The sequence below is a fragment of the Apodemus sylvaticus genome, chromosome 19 (genome assembly GCF_947179515.1).
Source record: "Apodemus sylvaticus chromosome 19, mApoSyl1.1, whole genome shotgun sequence".
NCBI classification, from domain to species: domain Eukaryota; kingdom Metazoa; phylum Chordata; class Mammalia; order Rodentia; family Muridae; genus Apodemus; species Apodemus sylvaticus.
The window spans coordinates 467278-489530 of record NC_067490.1 but is presented as its reverse complement, the minus strand read 5'-3'; the positions used below and the strand labels follow the sequence as shown (position 1 = coordinate 489530).

Genomic DNA, 22253 nt, shown 5'->3' with positions numbered 1-22253 from the left:
GGCCTACTGTCACTGACTGGAGCTTGCCTCTCCTATGTGTGTGCCTGTAGGCCTATCTCAGCAACCTTGGGTGAGCTGCTTTCTCCTGGCACAAATTGCTGTGGTGCTGCAGAGTTCTTGGGTGCAGATGGAGTCCAGGTGTGGTGTGTCCCAAGTGATCCTCTACTCTGGTGAAACCTGCCTACCAATCTGTTGCACAGTCACAGAAGCAAAGATGACAGCCAAGACCCACTCTCTTGTAGTTGTATTTGGGTATGTAACACTGTGGCCTGATCAGCTCTGGATGCAGGCTGTGCTTGCTGCCTCCTCCTCACTGACTGCTGGGTGTATAGCTGGCTTCCTGCACTGCTTGGAGATGGTGCACTGTGGCCAAGGCTGTTCCTGATCTAGAGGCAGAGACCGGAAGGCTCTTGCCAGAGGCCTCTGGACTGGATCCTCCGCTCTGCAGGACTGGACTCAGCTATGCAGGCTGCCTCTTCCTAGCTGGCTGCTGGGTGTATAGCTGACTTCCTGCACTCTATTAATTTACTTTATAGTTGTTCCTCCCCTTTCCTACATTGTGTCTTCCTTACCACAGTTTCTCATCCCATTCCTCCTCCCCTTCACCTCTGAGAGGGTGCACCCTGCCGCCAGACCTCCTGCTTCTCTGGGGTCTCAAAGTCTCTTAAAGATTAAGAGTGATGGTGGCTCCAGTGGTGTCTCAGTCTTGGGAGCTCTCTGGGGTCTGGGTTAGTTGAGACTGTTGGTCTCCCTATGGGGTCTCCCTCCCCTTCAGCTTCTTCATTCCTTCCCCTAATTCAACCATGGGGGCCCCTGACTTCAGTCCAATAATTGGGTGTAAGTGTCTTCTTCTGTCTCAGTCAGCTGTTGGTAGGGCTTTTCAGAGGACAGCCCTAACAGCCTACTGTCTGTAATGACATCATAGCATCAGTGATAGTGTCAGGCTTTGATGTACCCCCACCCCACTCCCTAAAATGGATCCAAAATTGGGCCAGTCACTGGGCAGCCTTTCCGTCAGTCTCTTCTCCATTTTTGTCCCTGGAGTTTTCTTAGACAGAAACAATTTTAGGTCAAAAATCTTGACTGTTGGTTAGTAATCCTGTTCCTCCACTTTGAGGCTCGGTCTATCTACTGGAGTGGACTCTCTCTCCCCAATGTTAGTCATTTTACCCAAGGTCACCCTTATTAAATCCTTATAGTCTCTCACCTCTCAGGTCTCTAGAGAGCTCCCCCACCTCCAACTCCCTGAGGCTTCTTATTACCATTCATTCTCTTGGCCCTCTAGGCTTCTCTGCTGTCCTTGTCCCATACCTGATCCTATTCCTCTTTCCTCATCTCCTCTCCTCTGCCACCCAGATCTCTCCCTCCCTCTGTCATTTTCTCCTTCCTTCTAAGTGGCACTAAACTATCCTCATTTGGGCCTTTGATTTGTCAAAGAAGAACTTATCTCTTTTATATTCATTATTTCCTCTTTGGGAGCTACATCAATATGCATTCAGAAAAACAACAGAATCAATTAAAGCTAGAACAGAGCTAGTCAGATAGTCCAGTGGGTAAAGACCGTTGCAAACAAGCCTGACAAACTGAGTTAAATCCCTTAGACCCACATGGTGGGAGAAGAGAATCAGTTCTTGAACCTTGTCCACTGACCTACACAAGTTGTAACTCATGTATACCCAAATACATACATATATAGAAAGCACAATAAATAATTTTAATAAAATATAAACAAACCCAACCATTGTTGTGTGAGTAATCTCTTTAAATGAGGAAAAGATGGAGATTAAAATTTCACAACCTAGATGTGGGGAGAACAAGTAATCTTCTCCAACTTGAAATAACCCAACTTAATTTCTTTTCTTGGATAATTTTTTTTTAAATCAGGCAAGAAAGGAATTTGAAGTTCCTTCATCACTTTTTGTGAGGCAGGTGGATAGAGATCCTTACACACCTCCCTGGGCAATGGGCAACTGGGCTGAAGCATGACTGGGAGGCAATAGGAATTACAACCTAAGGCTCCTATTGAGGCCAGGGCCAATTCTCAGTACAAGCTTCTACCTTCCCTCTCCAAACGTTCTCACTGAGTGTTGAACTGGAAATATTTTTACCATTTCCCCTCCTGTATATGACTGAAAGAATTCCAAGTCAACATATCACAGAGACACTTGCATATCGATGTATTACACTAATCACAGTACATAAATTATGGGAAAAACCTAGGTATCTATTCACAGAGGACTGAATCAAGAAAATGTTACACAACACACACACACACACACACACACACACACACACACACACACTGTATATATATTTAATTAAAGGAAGAACAAAGTTATGTTGCATGAAAACCTAGCAATTAGCAATAAATTTATTAAATCAATTAAGACAGTGCCAATTGTGGTTATTAGATTATGTTTATATTTTATAAAGACACAGGAAATCATGTATGTATATATGACAAGAAAAAAAAGCAAAGCTATCTAGACTCTAGAATCTAGAGGATTCACAAGGAATAATGGAAGCGGGCACAGGAAATTAGTAATAGAAACATGAATGTATAGTGTAAAGGAAGTTCAATGGCTATCACCCATTTATATAAAGGTCCCTATGTAACCTAATACCATGTCCAGTGAATAAATTCCATTGGGAAAAATATAAAGAAAATATGTATGGATTAAAGAGAGCTACAAATTAGATCCCAGTGTGCCTGATTAAGTCATTAAATACAAAGATAACTTGCACTTTAACATAGCAAATATAAATTTTTCAAATGTAAAAGTTATAACACTTGGATGACTAGAATATAAACATGAAGGGTCCTATGCTAAAAGTACTACCAAAACCTTCAAGATGGTATCTACAAAGAAGTGGCCAGACTGGGGGCTTAGCTTATGTATCTCAAAGGGCAGGTGCCCATGTAACTTGTGAAAACTAGAGGAGCACAGAGGAATGGTTCTAAATTATACCTCCCTTTTTCAAGTGAGGAAAAGTACCTTGTTTATTTTCATACCCATTCTGCTCAGTACTAGGGGACATGTCCCCTTGGGGTTAATATGTCTACAGATCTGTCTCATTAAAACACCAAGGGAATTGTCCGTGACAAAGGAGATTCTGAAGATAAAATGTAGGCCAGAAAAATAACATGAACTGTCACTTCCAATATTTTACAACCTATGCAATTTGTGTACATAAGCCTGAGAGCTTTTGTCATTTGTGCTGTGAACAATCAGCCAGGTAAGAGAATGAACTAGGTATAAGCTTGGAAATTTCCTGTATTTTCTGTTCTTTAGGGAGTGATCTGTCTGTTGGCAACATTAAACACTAATACTCCTGGTTCAGAGTTGGTTCCCTGTCTTGAAATGAACTCTTCACTATGTCTTAGTACTGTGAAGGCTGTTTGTTTTCTGTATTATGTCACCACAACTCACCTCAAGTAATCATCATGGTTACTTCAACACTCTATAAAGCCAACCTGAAACCCCCAAGTATTGAAAGTGCTGAATAGAATCATTAGCTTTGACCATTCCAACTGCTATTTTTCTTTAAAAATTTGGTAAATGCTATTTTGATATATATATTTCTAAAACCACTTTGTTTTTTTGTGTAAAGATTCATAAATTAACTGGTTCAAAGGAGTCAAATTTTTAACAAGGACATTTCTTGTGTTTATAAACAGAGAAAAATGTGCATGATTACTAAATAAACTGCCCTGAGTTGTATGAAGGCAACCATTCACAGAAAGACCCTTTTATTATATCATTTCTCAGACTGTGTTCCAGGTATAAGGCTTAGAATTCTTCAAAACCCTTAGAAGTTTTCTACAGTTCATTAACTTTTGATGTTTTAGATGAACAAATTGTTTTGTTCATCCGGCAATGTCGCACACCTTGAGTGGTTCCTTCTTTGTAGGCTAACTCCCTGATGTCTGCCTCTGTCTAACTCCAGTGCAGATTGGGGAGTTCTCTCTTTGCCTCCCAGCAACATGGGCTTTCCACACCCTGATTCTCATTCTTCTTTTATGTACACAGAGTGAAGCCAGTGTATCTTTAAATGAAAGAAACCAGAAGGACTACTCATAGCTATGTCTGCTCCTACCAGTGTATCTCAGGGAGCCAATTCAGGTACTTTCCTATATTGAGGACAAAAACAATTTTAAAAGTTATCTGTCTTTTTAGTAAGTATTGAGTGTATGATTAAATAGGAAACTGTTTCCAAACAATATATTCCTCAAAACTTTAACATTCACTAAAAACAATTGAAACTTGATTATACAAGTAAAATAAATTATTCATTTCTTTAGGTGAAAACAAGCCTTCATTTGATAGGAAGGAATGCCAGGAATAAATTTCACAGAGAGGAAACTATCTTAAATTTGGGAGAGCTGAACCATCCTGGAAACTTTAGAGTAGGATGATTAAGGCAGCCTGACTTTGGGGAAGATAAAACACAAGATAGTTATTTACAATGATCCTATTAGTGGTGCTAGCAGAGAGGCAAGTAAACATCCTCAATATTTGAAGAATGAGTTTAAATAGGTAACGGAGAAGTCAAAATTTCAAAGACACTAATGCCACAGGTTTTTGTAGTTCCTTCTGATGAATTGAGGGACACAGAGCAGGCATTTTCTTATTCAAATATTCTGTGCCCTAGAAAAGGCTTTCTTTAGTCTAAGACTAGGATAAAAATGTCATAAGGTATAATTTATAATGCACAATGTGTTTTGAGTCAGCATGGCAGTGTAACTATAACCCCATCATTCAAGAAACTGAGGGAGGAGACTGAGCCATGTTGGGAACAATTTGAGAGTGCCAAAGAACATCTTAGGGATCTCTTTCTAAAGCTATCAATGGTTCAGATTATTGGAACACATTAAGTCCATTATTTTCTAGAACAATGAAAATGTTATGCACATATCTGGTCAGACTCTTGAGATGAATGTGATCACACATCTTACCTCATCTGGCTTAATCACGAATAAGAAATGAATCAGTGAAAAGATGTTTCTGCACCTTATACTTTCTTAAGTAGAGGTGGAGTTGCTATGTTATAACAAGTTGTCTATTTTTTCTATTAACTCTGTGATTAAAACAAATTCATCCCTGCCTATTTTCTTCATGCTAAAACCCTTCAAGAGTGTTCTTACCTTTCAGAGTCTGTCTGCCTGGGGAGATGTTTTAAAACCTGTTCCCTGTTAGAGACAACTAATGAAATGAAAATAAAGTTGGATTATTATGTAAATATTCAAAGCTAAAGAAAATGGTAGGATGGTACCTGCTCTGCTTCTCCAATAAAAGACATTAATAATGAAAACTATAATAAATTAAAAAAATGTTTGAACAGGAACACACAAAAATTTAGGCTTAATATTTAATGATCTGATAGGCAAATATATAAGATCTTCACAAGAACTTTGCAGGCTTATAGAAACTACTCTCACAAACTGTGTTTCAGTTGACATGAAATTATTGCCTAGAAAGACTGATGGACAAGAATGTTAGTATTCCATAAACTATCCTATCTTTTCTTTTTAAGTGTTATTGAATCAAACGTTAGTCACAGAATTTCTCCTCTTGGGTGTGACAGACATTCAAGAACTGAACCCTATTCTCTTTGTCACGGTCCTTGCAATGTACTTTGTCAATGTGTTTGGAAATGGAGCCATTCTGATGATCGTCATCTTGGATCCAAGACTCCACTCACCTATGTATTTTTTCCTGGGAAACCTAGCATGTCTAGATATCTGTTTCTCCACTGTAACCGTGCCAAAGATGCTAGAGAACTTCTTCTCCGCAAGCAAAGCAATTTCCTTTTTGGGATGCATAACTCAGCTTCATTTCTTCCATTTCCTGGGTAGCACAGAGGCCCTGCTGCTGACAATCATGGCATTTGACCGCTTTGTGGCTATCTGCAGACCACTCCACTACCCTGCTATCATGAACAGTCAGGTGTGCATCCAGGTGGCTATCTCTATCTGGGCCATTCCTTTTCTTCATGCTCTGGTTCACTCCATATTGACATCTCGATTGAACTTTTGTGGTTCGAACCATATCCATCATTTCTTCTGTGATGTTAAGCCATTATTGGAGCTGGCCTGTGGAGACACTGAACTCAACAGGTGGCTGCTCAATACTCTCACAGGGACAGTTGCCATTGGCCTCTTCTTTCTGACATTTCTCTCCTATTTCTACATTGTCACCTATCTCTTTCTCAAGACACGCTCCTGCAGCATGCTGCACAAAGCACTGTCCACTTGTGCCTCCCACTTCATGGTTGTCATTATTTTCTATGCTCCTGTTCTCTTCATCTATATCAATCCTGATTCAGGGAGCTCCCTGGAAAAGGACAGGATCATTGCTGTTATGTACACTGTGGTCACCCCTGCACTCAATCCACTTATCTATACTCTGAGGAACAAGGAAGTGAGGGGTGCTCTGAATAGAAAAATCAGAATACTGCTTTGACTTGAAGAAATCCAGTTAGTTATTTTGAAATGTTACAACAAAAGCAATTAATGTAGATACTGAAGTGTGATTTTTTTGATTCTGCAATTGTGTATGGTGTGTATAACAAAGATGGACAGGTAAGAGAATAAATATATAAGAAAATATTGCTCAATTGTATTTAAAATTCCAATCTGTATATATGATGGAAATTGGAACAAAGCAGGTACTTCAGATAAAATGCCAACTCTGAATTTGTTTGGAAATAAGCATTGATGAAACTAACTTGGTATCCTTTCATATATGTTTGTATGTAAAATCAAGTATGTTAATTGCTGGGAGGAGATAAAAGGAACTTGTCTTCCATATTGCCATTTTGACATTAGTTATTTTACCTAACCTGACCAATTCCCTCGCTAAGTAATAATAGTTCCCCCAAACATAATTGTTACCAACACCCCTTTATGCAACAATAATTACCCTAAATATAATGGCTCTAACAACATTCCAAGAAACAAATTTGATTGGTTGGGGAAAAACCCATTTACTTTCCATGTCAGCTGACAATGATGGGACACTTTAGGTAGTTCCTATTTCCCATGTTCTGACTGGTTTAAATATAACTATAATTAATTTGGCTCATCTGCTTGCAAATTTTGTGCTTATAAGTCCTACTTCATATCCTAGTTGGGGCTGCCACAAGAAGCAAGTCTCCTGAATTCTTTTCTGTGGCCATGATCTCTCAGCAACTCTGCTTATGTGGGTGGGATTAATAAAAGGTTTTGCCATCTCACTAAAACTGTTGTATTCTTTTCTCTTCCTCATAGCACAGAATGGACTAAGTATAAGAAAACATGACTGAATTGCCCATGTTTTGAATAGATGTATATTACTTGGTACACTTATCTATAAAACCACTTAGTTTCAAATTCCATAATGTGATCAATAAAATCAGTTTAAAAGGCAGAACTGGGAATGCAATCCAATATCTGACACATGCTGTGCTTACACTTTACAACTAACCAATCTTCATAGGTCTTTTTCTGTAGTTTTTGTTCTTTTTCATTTTTTAGACAGGATTTATTGAAAATTTCCAGGGTGTCCTGGAACTGACTGTTGTATAAGAAGGCCTTGAATGTGCTGGTTTCCCTGTTTAGCCTCTCAAATGGCTGGGGGGCACAGCTCTTGTATTGTCACAATCTATGAATAGGATGAAGTCAGACAGAAGATAATCAAGCATTGTTGAACAAAGAAAACCCAGGATATCTCAAGGATATCACAAACTAGCACACAGCAGCTTTGGGACTAATAACCACAGCTTTCCAGGAAGAAAACAAGTTTCCAGGAACTGAAACATTAACTCATTCAAGGTCCTGAACCCAGCTCCACACTGGACCTTGCCAGGTCTGTTCTTGGGCCATGACCATGTTTCCTAATCCTTTCACCAGAGCCTCTGAGAAAGTCTGCAATTACCCTGAGTGGCAATGTTTATACTTTGCATATAATTCAGTAGCTTATGCACAGCTTGTTTTCTTCCCTTTCTGAATATAGTATCTAAGCACCTGACTGACAGCTTCTATGGATCATTGCTTCCCTAGGAGGCCTCCTATGTCATACATTAGATAAAATTTATAGTTTCTTCTATTAATCTGATGAGATCAGTTTGATTCTTAAACTCAGTCCTTTTCCTAAGAGGCAGGAGAAATAGGATAATTACTGGAGCTTCACAGTTCTAGCAGGTGCCTGTATGTACCCAGAAACAGTATTCTCTCATGATGTTGAAAGTGTTCCAACTCTCTTCTATGCTACCAACCTCTGGACATCTTTATTAGAGAGAAAAACAGACTTTTACTAACTTTACATTTTATCTTTGTGGTCTTAAATAGTTAATTGCTATTCCAAGCAGACTTCAATGAATGTTACGTTGTAGAGGTATTGTTGAATTGTGAAAATGATCAGCAAATATGTTAAAACTTGAATGAGAAACAATTAGGAAAACAGACAAAGAATTCTCATTTAGATACAATTAGGCTTGCAATGCTGCCAGAATTTTATGATAGATGATTAATGAATAGGACACATGTTTGAATTTATACTTCTTTAGAAAAGTGCATTTTAAAAATCATACATCATTTAGAGTGGTTCTTTTTAGAGTCCAAGGAATACTTTGGTGCTGAGAGCCATTTTGCCTGCTTCGGTGAAAGCTTGCCTCTCAGGCAGAGTCAAGTCAGGCCAGGGCCTGCTGGTAGATTTCTGGCCTGATGATGTATAGAACAATAAGAGGGGCTAGACTTGAAGCTCAAGGTGAAGGGCTGGATGTTCTGTTAATCTTGGAGGAAGGAATAGAGTAGAATAGGGATGCCTCCTGATGTGTACAGATATTGAATGTACATTAGTCATTGTCTCTGCCAGCTTGTGACCTTGTTTCCTACAATGCTGTACAGTATATAATGCCGAAGAGAATAAAACTTGAGACTACCTCAGTATTGACTGGACATCCCTCATGATTTATAACCTTTGTTTCTGTGTCTTCTTTTTCATATTTTTCCATAATCCTCTTTCACCCCTTAGAGGACTGCTGGAATTTGTACCGGCTGGACTGGTATACTATGGCCACATGTGGACTATTCAAGAGTTCCTTATTTAAGAAGGTAGATCAATGACTAGAAATAAACTATGATTTTAAAATGTCTTTCTGCTTACATATCTGAATCATAGTTAATATTTTATGGCTGATTGTAGATTATATTTTTCAAATGCATTCATAGGCAAATTCTCAATGGCAAAATCTTAGAGATTTTACACTAAAGAGTAACTTTGGGAACTGAATCTCCAAGGTCAAGAAAGATCTTTTCTATAGGCAAACCTTTTCTGATGACAAGAGAGGGAAATCAGATAATTATAGACTTCCAGGATCCATCATCTCTATTGTTATGTATGGTCTCATCAATGAATGCAAAGGGCTTAATGTTTGTGGGTCTAAAAACATTGGGTAGAGTGTATGTTTCTAAGTTCATTTGTTTATTAGTGAACATTAGAGAACTCAGAAGGTAAATGTGAAATGTGATATATTATAGAGTATGAACTCTTATTCAGAATGGAACATAGAAGATGTATTATAGGACATCATTCCATTTATATATTAGTTTATAAGGTTGTATGTAAATGAAAATACGTTTCACAGTAAAAATGCTCCTATGAAGAAATTACATATAAATATATTATGTTTATTATATGTATATTATATATAAATAATTCCTTCAGCATATATAAATATATGCTGAATATGAAATATTATAAATGAATCCTGGTGGCATGTTCCTGCTTCCCTCCCCAATGTTCTGGGTTCCCCAATGAAAGGCACATAGATGGCTTTTATATTTAAATGTACCTTAACCAGCACAATAGCTGGGCCTCTTCCTAACTTCCATCTGGTTAATTCACATTCTGTCAATAATTATGAGTTATCACTTACTAATTGATAACTAATTTGATTCATCATAATAAAATGACTGTAGCATTATGCCAATGGACTTAGATAGGGATTAGATAATGTAAGAAATAGTACATTATATGTGTTATATATATTTTGAAATACTACAATGTACTTCCGAAATATGAACAATTATTACAGATTAAAATATTAAAGCACAGGACTATAGCATGCATTTCATAACTTTGTCTAAGAATATGTTCATGTGTGTATTTACTGAATGAACTTTTGGTGCATAATAAAGTTAGCTTTTGTACATTGCTTTAATTCAGTTATAATTTCCCTTTCCTTTAATGAAATGGGTGATAATAAAACATACAATATAAAAATATTTATATGGAGTTAAAGACAGTTAAAATTACTGAAATGATTTTTAGCATAGACAAGAAATCCACACTTTATGACAAAGGATTAGTGGTCCTGCCTTCATGAACTGACCTCACCAAGTACATTAAGTTTGTAATGACACCAATTATAATTTTAGAAATGTCTGTCCTTATGGTTTATCCTATGCTCAAAGTTCAAGAAGGAATGTGGCTAACTTCATTACAATGACTTCTTCTTGTATTTCTTCAATGTATTTCTTCTTATTATTGGGTTTTTCAGAAAGTTTGAGGTAGAAATAATTTTCTCAGCTTTAGCCTTGGTGGTATTAATTGGTACTATCTCCATTGTTGCTGTTCCTTTATGAGTATTGTCTCTGTTCACTTATACATTTCCTCTTAACACATTTCTTCTGCTTGGATGTCTGCTACATTTCTGTGATGGTGCCCAGGTCTGCCTATAGCTCTTTCATGCACAGTGCCTTAATTTCCCCTTAGAGGGCACCCTGCAAGATTTTGCATTCACATTCTGTAGTTATACCGCCATTTCCATATTCACAGTCATGTCCTATGACTGTTATATGGCCATGTGGTACAAAGTCATCATAAGTGTCAACTTGTGTAAACATGGGATGTTAGCTGTCTTGGTCAATGTCATGTGGAATCATCTGTGGAGTTATGCACACAGCTGTTATTTCTCTATGTGCTCTGTGGGAGCAGTGTTATTCACTAGTTCTGTGATTCCTCTTGGTTTTGAAACTCTTGTTTCAATGATCATGGAAGTGATCTTGGATCACTGGCTTCCCCACTTGCTGGCACTTTTCTGCTTCATCTCTATTAGTTTTACCTTTATGCATTTATTTTCTACTGAGCTAAGAATGCCATCTGTGGAGGGAAGAACCAAAATCTTTTCTATTTGTTTGTGCCACATAGACAAGCATTTTGTTTATCCCTTTTGGTGTTTTTGAGTTTCTAAACCCACATTCAGATTCCTCAAATTCACTAGACTTTATTTTTAGTTTTTCATACTTTTCCCCTTCAACACTCAATCCAGAAATCTATAGCTTGAGAAATGAGGCTGTAGACAGAGTCTGAAAGAAGATTTTTCAAAGGAAAAATATCTCTTTTTATATCCATTATTTTTTCTTTGTGAGCCACATCAATAGGTATTGGGATAAACAACAGAGTCAATGTATCAATTAAAGCTAGAACTGGGTTAGTCAGATGGCTCATTGGGTAAAGACATCTGCAACCAAGCCTGACAAGTTGAGTTAACTCCCCGAGACCCACATGGTAGGAGAAGAGAACCAACATTTGAAACTTGTCCCCTAACTTACACATGTTATAGCTCAATCCAGAAATCTACAGCCTGAGAAATACATGCATACATATAGAGAGAGACATGCAAAAATAAATAAATAATTTTAGTAAAATATAAGGAAAACAAACACAACCATTGTTTTGTGAATAATCTCTTTAAATGAGGAAAAGAAGGAGATTAGAGTTATATTTTATACTCTTGTAAATAGAGTAAATTAAAATCTCACAAGCCAGATGTGGGAGGAAAAGTAATTTTCTTCAACTTTAAAGAACCCTATTTATTTTCTCTTCTTGGATTTTTTTTTTTCTGTTTTAAACCAGAGGCATGAAACGTAGTCAATTTGAAATTCCTTCATCACCTTTTCCTGAGCCAGGGGGATAAAGAATCTTTTACACTTCTTTGAGGAGGGAGCAACTAGGCTGAAATGTGATTGAGAGGCAATGAGAATTACCACCTGAGGCTGCTACTGAGGTCAGAGCCAACTTTCAGTAAAAGCTCCTACCTTCCCTTCCCCAACACTCATCCCTGAGCAGTGAACTGCGAATATTTTCATGATGTTACTCCAGCAATTCTACTCCTGGCTATGACTGAAGGAACTCCAAGTCAAAATATCACAGAGACAGTTGAACTTCAATGCAAAACAGTAATCACAATAGGTAAGTTATGGGATAAACCTAGGTGTCTGTCTACAGAGGAATGGATGAAGAAATGTTACCCCCCCCCTCTCTCTCACACACACACACAAACACACATACACACACACACACACACACGCGCGCGCGCGCACACACACACATTTTCAGTTATAGGAAGAACAAACGTATGTTCTTGGCATGAAAACCTAGCAATTAGCTATAAACATATTAAATAAATTAAGGCAGTGGCAATTGTGTTTTCTGGATTATATCTACATTTTATAAAGGCACAGAAAATCATTATATATAAATGACATGAAATAGAAGCAAAACTATCTAGAATTTATAGGCCCCAGGGGGAATAATGGAAGAAGATACAGGAAAGAAAGTATAGAAGCATTGGAACATATAGGGTAAGGAAGTTCAGGGGATATCACCTATATAACTGAAAAGGACTTTGTATAGGCTGTTACCATGTTCAGTGAATAAATGCCATTGAGAAAGAAAATATTCATGGGTTCAAGAGAACTACAAATGAGAGCCCAGTGTGTGTGATTGAATCATTGAATACAAAGAGAGCTTGAATACACAGATAATTTGCAACTTGGACTTAATAAAGAAAGTAAATTTGTTTTACTTGTAAAATTGTTCATGTAACAAATGTAAAAGTTAAAAAGTTTAGATGACTAAGTGAAAATAAACATTAAGGGTTCTATGCTAAAAGTTTTACTAAAAACTTCAAGATGGTGTCCACAAAGCAATAGCCAAGCTGGGAACTTAACTTATAAATCCCATACGCAGGTGCCCATGTAGGTTTTGAAAAATAGAGAACCACAGAGGAATTGCTTGAAATTATACTCCCCTTTTGCAACTGGGGAAGAGTACCAAGTTTATTTTCACACCAATTCAACTCAGTACCAGGGGATGAGCCCCCTTGGGGTTTTTATGTCTACAGATCTGCCTCATTAATACAACAGCAGAACTGCTGATGGAAAAGGGGATTGTGGAGATGGAATGTAAGCCATAACTACAACATGAATTGTCACTTCCAATATTTTAATGACCTGTGAAATTTGTGTGCACAAACCTTAGAACCTTTGTCACTTGTGGTCTGCAAAATCAGCCAGGTAAGAGAATGCATTTGGCTTAAACTTGGAAATGTCTTATACTTTCTGTTCTTTAGGGAGTAGTCTATCTGATTGCAACATTAAACATCATTAGATTCAGAGTTGGTTCCCTGTCTTGAGATGGACTCCTCACTCTATGTAAGGATTATGAAAGCTGTTTGGCTTCTGCGCTGTATTACCACATCTCATCTCAATTCATTATCATAGTTACTTAAACACTCCCTGAAATGACCAAATATTTAAAGTGCTGAGCAGAATTAATATCATTGAAATTTCCAGTCACTATTTTTTCTTTTAAAAATTGGTAAATGAATTATATATATATATATATGTATATATATATATATATACATATATACACATATATGTAACTGATTTGTTTTCTTATCCAAAGATTCATAAATTAGCTGTACCAAAAGTTTTGAATTTTTAACAAGAAAGTCTGTTCTGTTTATAAATGGACCAATTCTGCATGATTGGATTTTTTGGGGGGAGGGTTGAGACAGGGTTTCTCTGTGTGGTCTTGGCTGTCCTGGAACTCACTCTGAGTTCAAGGATGGCCTTGAACTCAGAAATCAGCCTGCTTCTGCCTCCCAAGTGCTGGGAATACAGGCATGCGCCACCACACCCAGCCCTGCATGATTGTTTAAGTAACTGCCCTGAGTTGTTAGAAGGCAACCTTCCACAGAAGGACCCTACTGTGATTACATAATTTCTCAGACTGTCTTGCATATACAGCTTAGAATTGTTTAGAACCCTTACAGGCTTTTCCAGTATAGCAATTTTGATTTTTCAAGATGGGCAAATTGTTTTCTTAAATGAGTGACAACTCATACTAGAGTGGTTCCTCTCTTGTAGGACTCTCCCTTGTATCAGTCTTTGTCTAGCTCCAGTGCAGTTGGGGAGTTCTCTCAGTGACTTCCAGCAACATGGGCTCTCCACACACTGATTTTCATTCTTGTCTCATGTACACAGAGTGAATACAGTGCATCTATAAATGCAAGGAACCAGAAGAACTACTTCTCACAGCTATGTCTGCTCCTACCAGTGTATCTCAGGGAGGATATTCAGGTATTTTCCTAATATTGAGTATAAAGACAATTTTAAAAGTTACGTTACTTTTAGTATGTTTTGAGTGTACGATTAAATAGGAAACCTTTTCCAAACAACACATTCGTCATAGTCTTTAACATTGATTAAAAACATTTATTTGTTTTGTTTAATTAATTTATTTTTCACACTCCATATTTTATTCCCCCCACCCCTGTCCACCCTGTGACTGTTCCATATCCCATACCTCCTCCCTTACCCCTGTCTCCATGTGGATGTCCTTACCCACCACCCCACCTGACCTTTAAACTCCCTGGGGCCTCCAATCTCTTGAGGGCTAGGTGCATCATCTCTGAAGGAACACAGACCCACCAGTCCTCTACTCTATGTGTGTTGGGGGCCTCATATCAGCTGGTGTATGCTGCCTGTTTGGTGGTCCAGTGTTTGAGAGATCTTGGGGGTCTAGATTAATTGAGACTGCTAGCTGTCCTACAGGATTGCCCTTCTCCTCAGCTTCTTCCAGTCTTTCCTAATTCAACAACAGGGTCAGCTGCTTCTGTCCATTTGTTGGTTTATTTATTTAGGAGAAAACAAGATTTCATTTGACAGAAAAACGTACTAGGAATTAGTTTTTTTTTTTTTTTAACTTTTAGGCACTTAATTGAATATGTTTAATTACATTCTCCAAATACTTAAAAGTTGTTTAATACTAAACAAAAGCAGTTTTATGGGAAATTTTAAGTGGCTAATAAAAGTTGGAAAACCCGAATTAAAATAATATCATCTAAATATATAATTATATATTGATAAATTATACTGACATTAATTTTAAATTCTGATGATCCACAAACTAGTTTAAGTCGATACAATAAACACCACAGGAAAAAATAAAGCACTTTATTATTTTTTTTTTACAAAAATTCACATAATACTGACATTAAAAAGGCCAAGGAGTAGTTATGCACACCTCTAATCCCAGCATGTAGGAGGCAGAGCCAAAAGGATCTCTCTGAGTTCAATACCAGTCTGATCTCCAAACCGTTTCAAGCCAGGAAGTTGGTGATAAAAAGTAAGAGCCTATCTCTAAAACAAAACAACTATGACAAAAAAAAAAAAAACCCAGACAGACAACAACATATAAAGAAATTATGACTGGAAAGTTATTCATATAAAGGGTAATAGAGATCCAGGTGAGCAACAGCATTCAGAAAAAATGGCAAGCAGCAAGGTCATCAGTGACTGACGAGCTCCCACAAGCAGCAAGGTCATCAGTGACTGACGGAGCTCCCACAAGCAGCAAGGTCATCAGTGACTGACGGAGCTCCCACAAGCAGCAAGGTCATCAGTGACTGATGGAGCTCCCACAAGCAGCAAGGTCATCAGTGACTGACGGAGCTCCCACAAGCAGCAAGGTCATCAGTGACTGATGGAGCTCCCACAAGCAGCAAGGTCATCAGTGACTGACGAGCTCCCACAAGCAGCAAGGTCATCAGTGACTGACGGAATTCCCACAAGCAGCAAGGTCATCAGTGACTGACAGAGCTCCCACAAGCAGCAAGGTCATCAGTGACTGACAGAGCTCCCACAAGCAGCAAGGTCATCAGTGACTGACGAGCTCCCACAAGCAGCAAGGTCATCAGTGACTGACGAGCTCCCACAAGCAGCAAGGTCATCAGTGACTGACGAGCTCCCACAAGCAGCAAGGTCATCAGTGACTGATGGAGCTCCCACAAGCAGCAAGGTCATCAGTGACTGACGAGCTCCCACAAGAAGCAAGGTCATCAGTGACTGACGGAGCTCCCACAAGCAGCAAGGTCATCAGTGACTGACGGAGCTCCCACAAGCAGCAAGGTCATCAGTGACTGACGGAGCTCCCACAAGCAGCAAGGTCATCAGTGACTGACGGAGCTCCCACAAGCAGCAAGGTCATCAGTGACTGATGGAGCTCCCACAAGCAGCAAGGTCATCAGTGACTGACGGAGCTCCCACAAGCAGCAAGGTCATCAGTGACTGATGGAGCTCCCACAAGCAGCAAGGTCATCAGTGACTGACGAGCTCCCACAAGCAGCAAGGTCATCAGTGACTGACGGAATTCCCACAAGCAGCAAGGTCATCAGTGACTGACAGAGCTCCCACAAGCAGCAAGGTCATCAGTGACTGACAGAGCTCCCACAAGCAGCAAGGTCATCAGTGACTGACGAGCTCCCACAAGCAGCAAGGTCATCAGTGACTGATGGAGCTCCCACAAGCAGCAAGGTCATCAGTGACTGATGGAGCTCCCACAAGCAGCAAGGTCATCAGTGACTGATGGAGCTCCCACAAGCAGCAAGGTCATCAGTGACTGACGAGCTCCCACAAGCAGCAAGGTCATCAGTGACTGACGAGCTCCCACAAGCAGCAAGGTCATCAGTGACTGACTGAGCTCCCACAAGCAGCAAGGTCATCAGTGACTGACGAGCTCCCACAAGCAGCAAGGTCATCAGTGACTGACGAGCTCCCACAAGCAGCAAGGTCATCAGTGACAGACGGAGCTCCCACAAGCAGCAAGGTCATCAGTGACTGACGAGCTCCCACAAGCAGCAAGGTCATCAGTGACTGACGGAGCTCCCACAAGCAGCAAGGTCATCAGTGATGCAGCTCCCATACACATTTTGCTGAGGATTTTGCATTCATTGTTTAGTTTATTGTATATGTCAGTAGTAATCTTTTATTTTTTTAGAGAGGTGGGAGGGGAATGGGGAGAGAGGGAAGAGAATGGAGCAAGAGCAAGAGAGTGAGGAGGGAGCAAACAGCTCTCTTTTTTTATTGAAAAGGGAAGCAAAAATACTTAATGATAAAATTAAAGATTTGCATGGAAAATATTGCAGATAAACACGTTAAAATTGACAATTTTCATGGAAAATTAAAGAGTAAAGTGGTAGACATGTAAAACATTGCTAAATTAATTGAAATATGGAATAGAAACATTTTATGATAGAATTGAAGATGTACATAGAAAATATTTCTGATAAAATTGTAGAAAATGTAGAAAAACATGTTAGAATTGAAGATTATCATGAAAAATTTTATATAGATATTAGATATAATAATGGTAGGCATAAAAGTATTCCTAAGTTGATTGAAAGTGGAATCATAAACATTTCCTGATAAACTTGAAGATTTACATGGAAAATATTTCTGATAAAATTGAAGAAATATATAGAAAAATATGTTAAAATTAAAGATTATCATGGAAATTATATAGATAAAATGATAGGCATAAAGGTAATTCTAAGTTGATTGAAGGTGGAATTATAAACATTTTCTGATAAAACTGAAGATTTACATGAGAAATATTTCATTAGTCTATGTCTTTTTATTGGGGAGTTGAGTCCATTGTTGTTAAGAGATATTAAGGAATAGTGATTGTTGCTTCCTGTTATATTTGATGTTATTTTTATGTTTGTGTAGGTATCTTCTTTTGGGTTTGTTGGAAGAAGATTACTTTCTTGTTTTTTCTAGGGTGTAGTTTCCCTTCTTGTGTTAGCATTTTCCATCAATTATCCTTTGTAGGACTGGATTTGTGGACAGATATTGTGTAAATTTGGTTTTATCATGGAATATCTTGGTTTCTCCATCTATGATGATTGAGAGTTTTGTTGGGTATAGCAGCCTGGGCTGTCATTTGTGTTCTCTTAGGGTCTGTATGAGGTCTGCTCAGGACCTTCTAGCTTTCATGGTCTCTGGTGAGAAGTCTGGAGTGATTCTGATAGTCTGCCTTTGTAAATTATTTGCCCCTTTTCCTTTACTGCTTTTAATAGTCTTTCTTTGTTTTGTGAATTTAGTGTTTTGATTATTATGTGTCCAGAGGACTTTCTTTTCTGGTCCAGTCTGTTTGGAGTTCTGAAGGCTTCTTGTATGTTCATGGGCATCTCTTTCTCCAGGTTAGGAAAGTTTTCTTCAACAATTTTGTTGAAGATATTTACTGGGCCTTTAAGATGTAAATTCTCTCTCTCTTCTATACCTATAATCCTTAGGTTTGGTCTTCTCATTATGTCCTGGAGTTCCTGGATGTTTTGAGTTACCAGCTTTATGCATTTTGCATTTTCTTTGACTTTCGAGTCAATGTTTTCTATGGTATCTTCAGCACCTGAGGTTCTTTCTTCTATCTCTTGTATTCTGTTGTTGATGCTTGCATCTATGACTCCTGAATTCTTTCTAAGGTTTTCTATCTCCAGAGATGTCTCACTTTGTGATTTCTTTATTGTTTCTACTTCCACTTTTAGATCCTGGATGGTTTTGTTCAGTTTCTTCACTTGGTTGTTTGTGTTTTCCTGTATTTCTTTAAGGGATTTTTGTGTTTCTTCTTTAAGGGCTTCTGCCTGTTGACCCATGATCGCCTGTATTTCTTTAAGGGATTTTTGTGTTTCCTCTGTAAGGGCTTTTACTTGTTGACCACCAATGTTCTCCTGTATTTCTTTAAGGGAGTTATTTAAGTCTTTCTTGAAGCCCTCTATCAGCATCATGAGATACGATTTTAAATCAAGCTCTTGCTTTTCCGGTGTGTTGGGGTATCCTGGACTTGCTGTGGTGGTAGAACTGGTTCTGATGTTGCCATGTGGCCTTGGTTTCTGTTGGTAGGGTTCTTGTGCTTGCCTTTCACCATCTGGTTATCTCTGGTGCTAGTTGGTATTGTCTTTGGCTGGAGTTTGTTCCTCCTGTGCCTGTAAGCCTGTGCTCTTACTCCTCTGAGCTCAAAAGTGAAAGCACTGATGGGAGATCTCTCTCTCTCTCTCTCTCTCTCTCTCTCTCTCTCTCTCTCTCTCTCTCTCTCTCTCTTTCTCTCTTTCTCTCCTGGTAGGCTATGCACAGAAGACTGTGGAGTTTCCAGGGTCCCTGGTGCAAATGGCATTGGGAAGACCAGGAATTAGTTTTATAGAGATGAAAGAGTCTAAAATGAGGGAGAGATGAACCATCCTGGAAACAGAGTAGGATGATTTAAGGCAGCCTGATTTGGGGGATGATAAAACACAAGAGAGTTACCATGGTCCCATTAGCAGTGCTAGAAGAGAGGCAAATAAACCTCCTCAATATTTGAAGAACAAGTTTAATTAGGTAACAGAGAAGCAAAGATTTCAAAGAGACTAAAGTCATAGGCATATTTAGTTCCCTTTAATGAAATGAGGGAAGAGACTACTGGGTCCACAGAGCAGAGAATTTCTTAATGCAGTATTCTGGGAAGTGAAAAGGGCTTTCCTTAGTCTTAGCCTAACCAGGAGAATAGAAATGACATAGCATAATTTATAGTATAAAAAGTGTCTTAGGTGAGCATGGCTATATGACTACTACCCCAGTACTCCAGAAATTGAGGGAGGAGATGTTTGAGTCATGGTGGGTACATTTGGTGACTTATTTTTATCTTGTTTTGGATCTATTTTCAAAGTTATCAGTGGTTCATATTAATGGAAGACTGTAAGCACATTATTTGGTACTATACTGTAAAGTGTTATGCATACATCTGGTCAGACTAACAAAGCTTAATGTGGTCATGTTTCTTATCTCATTTGACTCAGTGATGAATAAGAAACCAATCAATGCAAAAATGTTTCTATACCTTATCCATTAGTAAGATGAGGTAGAGTTGCTATGTTATGATAAAGCTTTCTATACTTTCTCTTAACCCCACAATTGGAACACAGCATTGATTGAAACACTACATTTATTGAAACATGTGATTGAAATAGGTATTGATTGAAGCATGTGATTGAAATTGACATTGAAACAAAATTCCTATTTTTTTCGCATTTAAACCCTTCAAAAGTGTTCCTACTTCTCAGAGGCTCTATGTCTGGTGAAATATTTCAAAAGCTGCTCCTTGTTAGAGACAACTAAAGAGATGAAAAAACAATTAGAGCAAAATACAAAAACAGGTAGACACCCAACAAGCAGCTAAAAGAATCAGGTGCAGATATTTACACCCACCCAATGGACAGAAGCAGCTGACCCCTGTAGTTGAATTAGGGAAGGCTGAAAGAAGCGGAGGAGAAGGGCAATCTTGTAAGAGGACCAACAGTCTCATTTAATTGGGACCCCTGAGATCTCTCAAACACTGGATCGCCAAACAGGCAGCATATACCAGCTGATATGAGGCCTCCAACACACATACAGTAGAAGACTGGGGAGTCTGTGTTCATTCAGAGATGGTGCACTTAATTTTAAGAGACTGGAGGCCCCAGGGAGTTTAGAGGAAGGTGGAGTGGTGGGTGGAGACATCCACGTGGAAACAGGGGTGTGGGGAGGAGGTATAGGATGTGGAACAGTCAGAGGGTGGATGGGGATGGGGGGATAAAATATGGAATGTAAAAAATTAATAAATTAATTAATTTAAAAAAAGAGGTGAGGTTTAGGTGGAAAAGAGGTTCTTAAGGCAGGCCTTTGGGCGACATGCTTACTTGGCCCCTTCCTGTGTTCATTTTTTTTCCTGAGTACTGGCCACTATGATGCAAAATTTTCTACTCTACCATGCCCCCAATATGTACAAAGGACTGAGTCCTCTCAAACAGTAAGCCAGAATAAATCCGTCTTTAAGAAAATAGGCTAGATAAAATGGTAGAATTATACCTGTTGTTAATCTCCAATAAAAATGCATTAATAGTAAAAAATGTAATAAATTAAAAGACATTTGAATAAAAACAAATGAAAAAATTTTAGAAAATATTTAATGGTATGATAGGTATATACATAAGATCTTCAACAGAACTTTGCTGGGTTATAGGTAACTACTTAGAAACTGTGTTTGGGTTGGCAAAAAAAATTATTGACAAGAAAGACTGATGGACAGGAAGGTTAGTTTCCCACAAACTATTCTATCTTTTCTTTTTAAGTGTTATTGAATCACACATTAGTCACTGAATTTCTCCTCTTGGGGGTGACAGACATTCAAGAACTGAACCCTATTCTTTTTGTCATGGTCCTTGCCATGTACTTTGTCAATGTGTTTGGGAATGGAGCCATCATGATGATCGTCATCTTGGATCCAAGACTCTACTCACCTATGTATTTTTTCCTGGGAAACCTAGCATGTCTAGATATCTGTTTCTCCACTGTAACAGTGCCAAAGATGTTAAAGAACTTCTTCTCCGCAAGCAAAGCAATTTCCTTTTTGGGATGCATAACTCAGCTTCATTTCTTCCATTTCCTGGGATGTACAGAGGCCCTGCTGCTGACAGTCATGGCATTTGACCGCTTTGTGGCTATCTGCAGACCACTGCACTATCCTACCATCATGAATCGTCAGGTATGCATCCAGGTGGCTGCTACCATATGGGCAATTCCTTTTCTTCATGCTCTGGTTCACTCCATATTGACATCTCGATTGAACTTTTGTGGTTCGAACCATATCCATCATTTCTTCTGTGATGTTAAGCCATTATTGGAGATTGCCTGTGGAAACACTGAACTCAACAGGTGGCTGCTCAATACTCTTGCAGGGACCATTGGCATTGGCCTCTTCTTTCTGACATTTCTCTCCTATTTCTACATTGTCACCTATCTCTTTCTCAAGACACGCTCCTGCAGCATGCTGCACAAAGCACTGTCCACTTGTGCCTCCCACTTCATGGTTGTCATTATTTTCTATGCTCCTGTTCTCTTCATCTATATCAATCCTGATTCAGGGAGTTCGCTGGAAAAGGACAGGATCATTGCTGTCATGTACACTGTGGTCACCCCTGCACTCAATCCACTTATCTATACTCTGAGGAACAAGGAAGTGAGGGGTGCTCTGAATAGAAAAATCAGAATATTGCTTTGACTTGAAGAAATCCAGTAAGTTATTTTTGAATATTAAAACACAATTAATGTGTATACTGAAATGTGAAAT

General features: G+C 38.6%; 2 protein-coding genes across 2 annotated transcripts; both read left to right on the top strand.

The window, feature by feature from the left end:
• Positions 1 to 803: 803 nt before the first annotated feature.
• Positions 804 to 6464, top strand: LOC127670084 (olfactory receptor 12D2-like). The gene is made up of 2 exons (XM_052164413.1): positions 804 to 837; positions 5536 to 6464. Exons 1-2 carry the CDS (start codon positions 804 to 806, stop codon positions 6462 to 6464), a joined length of 963 nt encoding a protein of 320 aa, XP_052020373.1.
• A 111-nt stretch (positions 6465 to 6575) lies between these two features.
• LOC127670068 (olfactory receptor 12D2-like) lies at positions 6576 to 22184 on the top strand. Its single transcript, XM_052164379.1, has 4 exons — positions 6576 to 6583; positions 9015 to 9045; positions 13171 to 13231; positions 21256 to 22184. Exons 1-4 carry the CDS (start codon positions 6576 to 6578, stop codon positions 22182 to 22184), a joined length of 1029 nt encoding a protein of 342 aa, XP_052020339.1.
• The last annotated feature ends 69 nt before the right edge of the window (positions 22185 to 22253 follow it).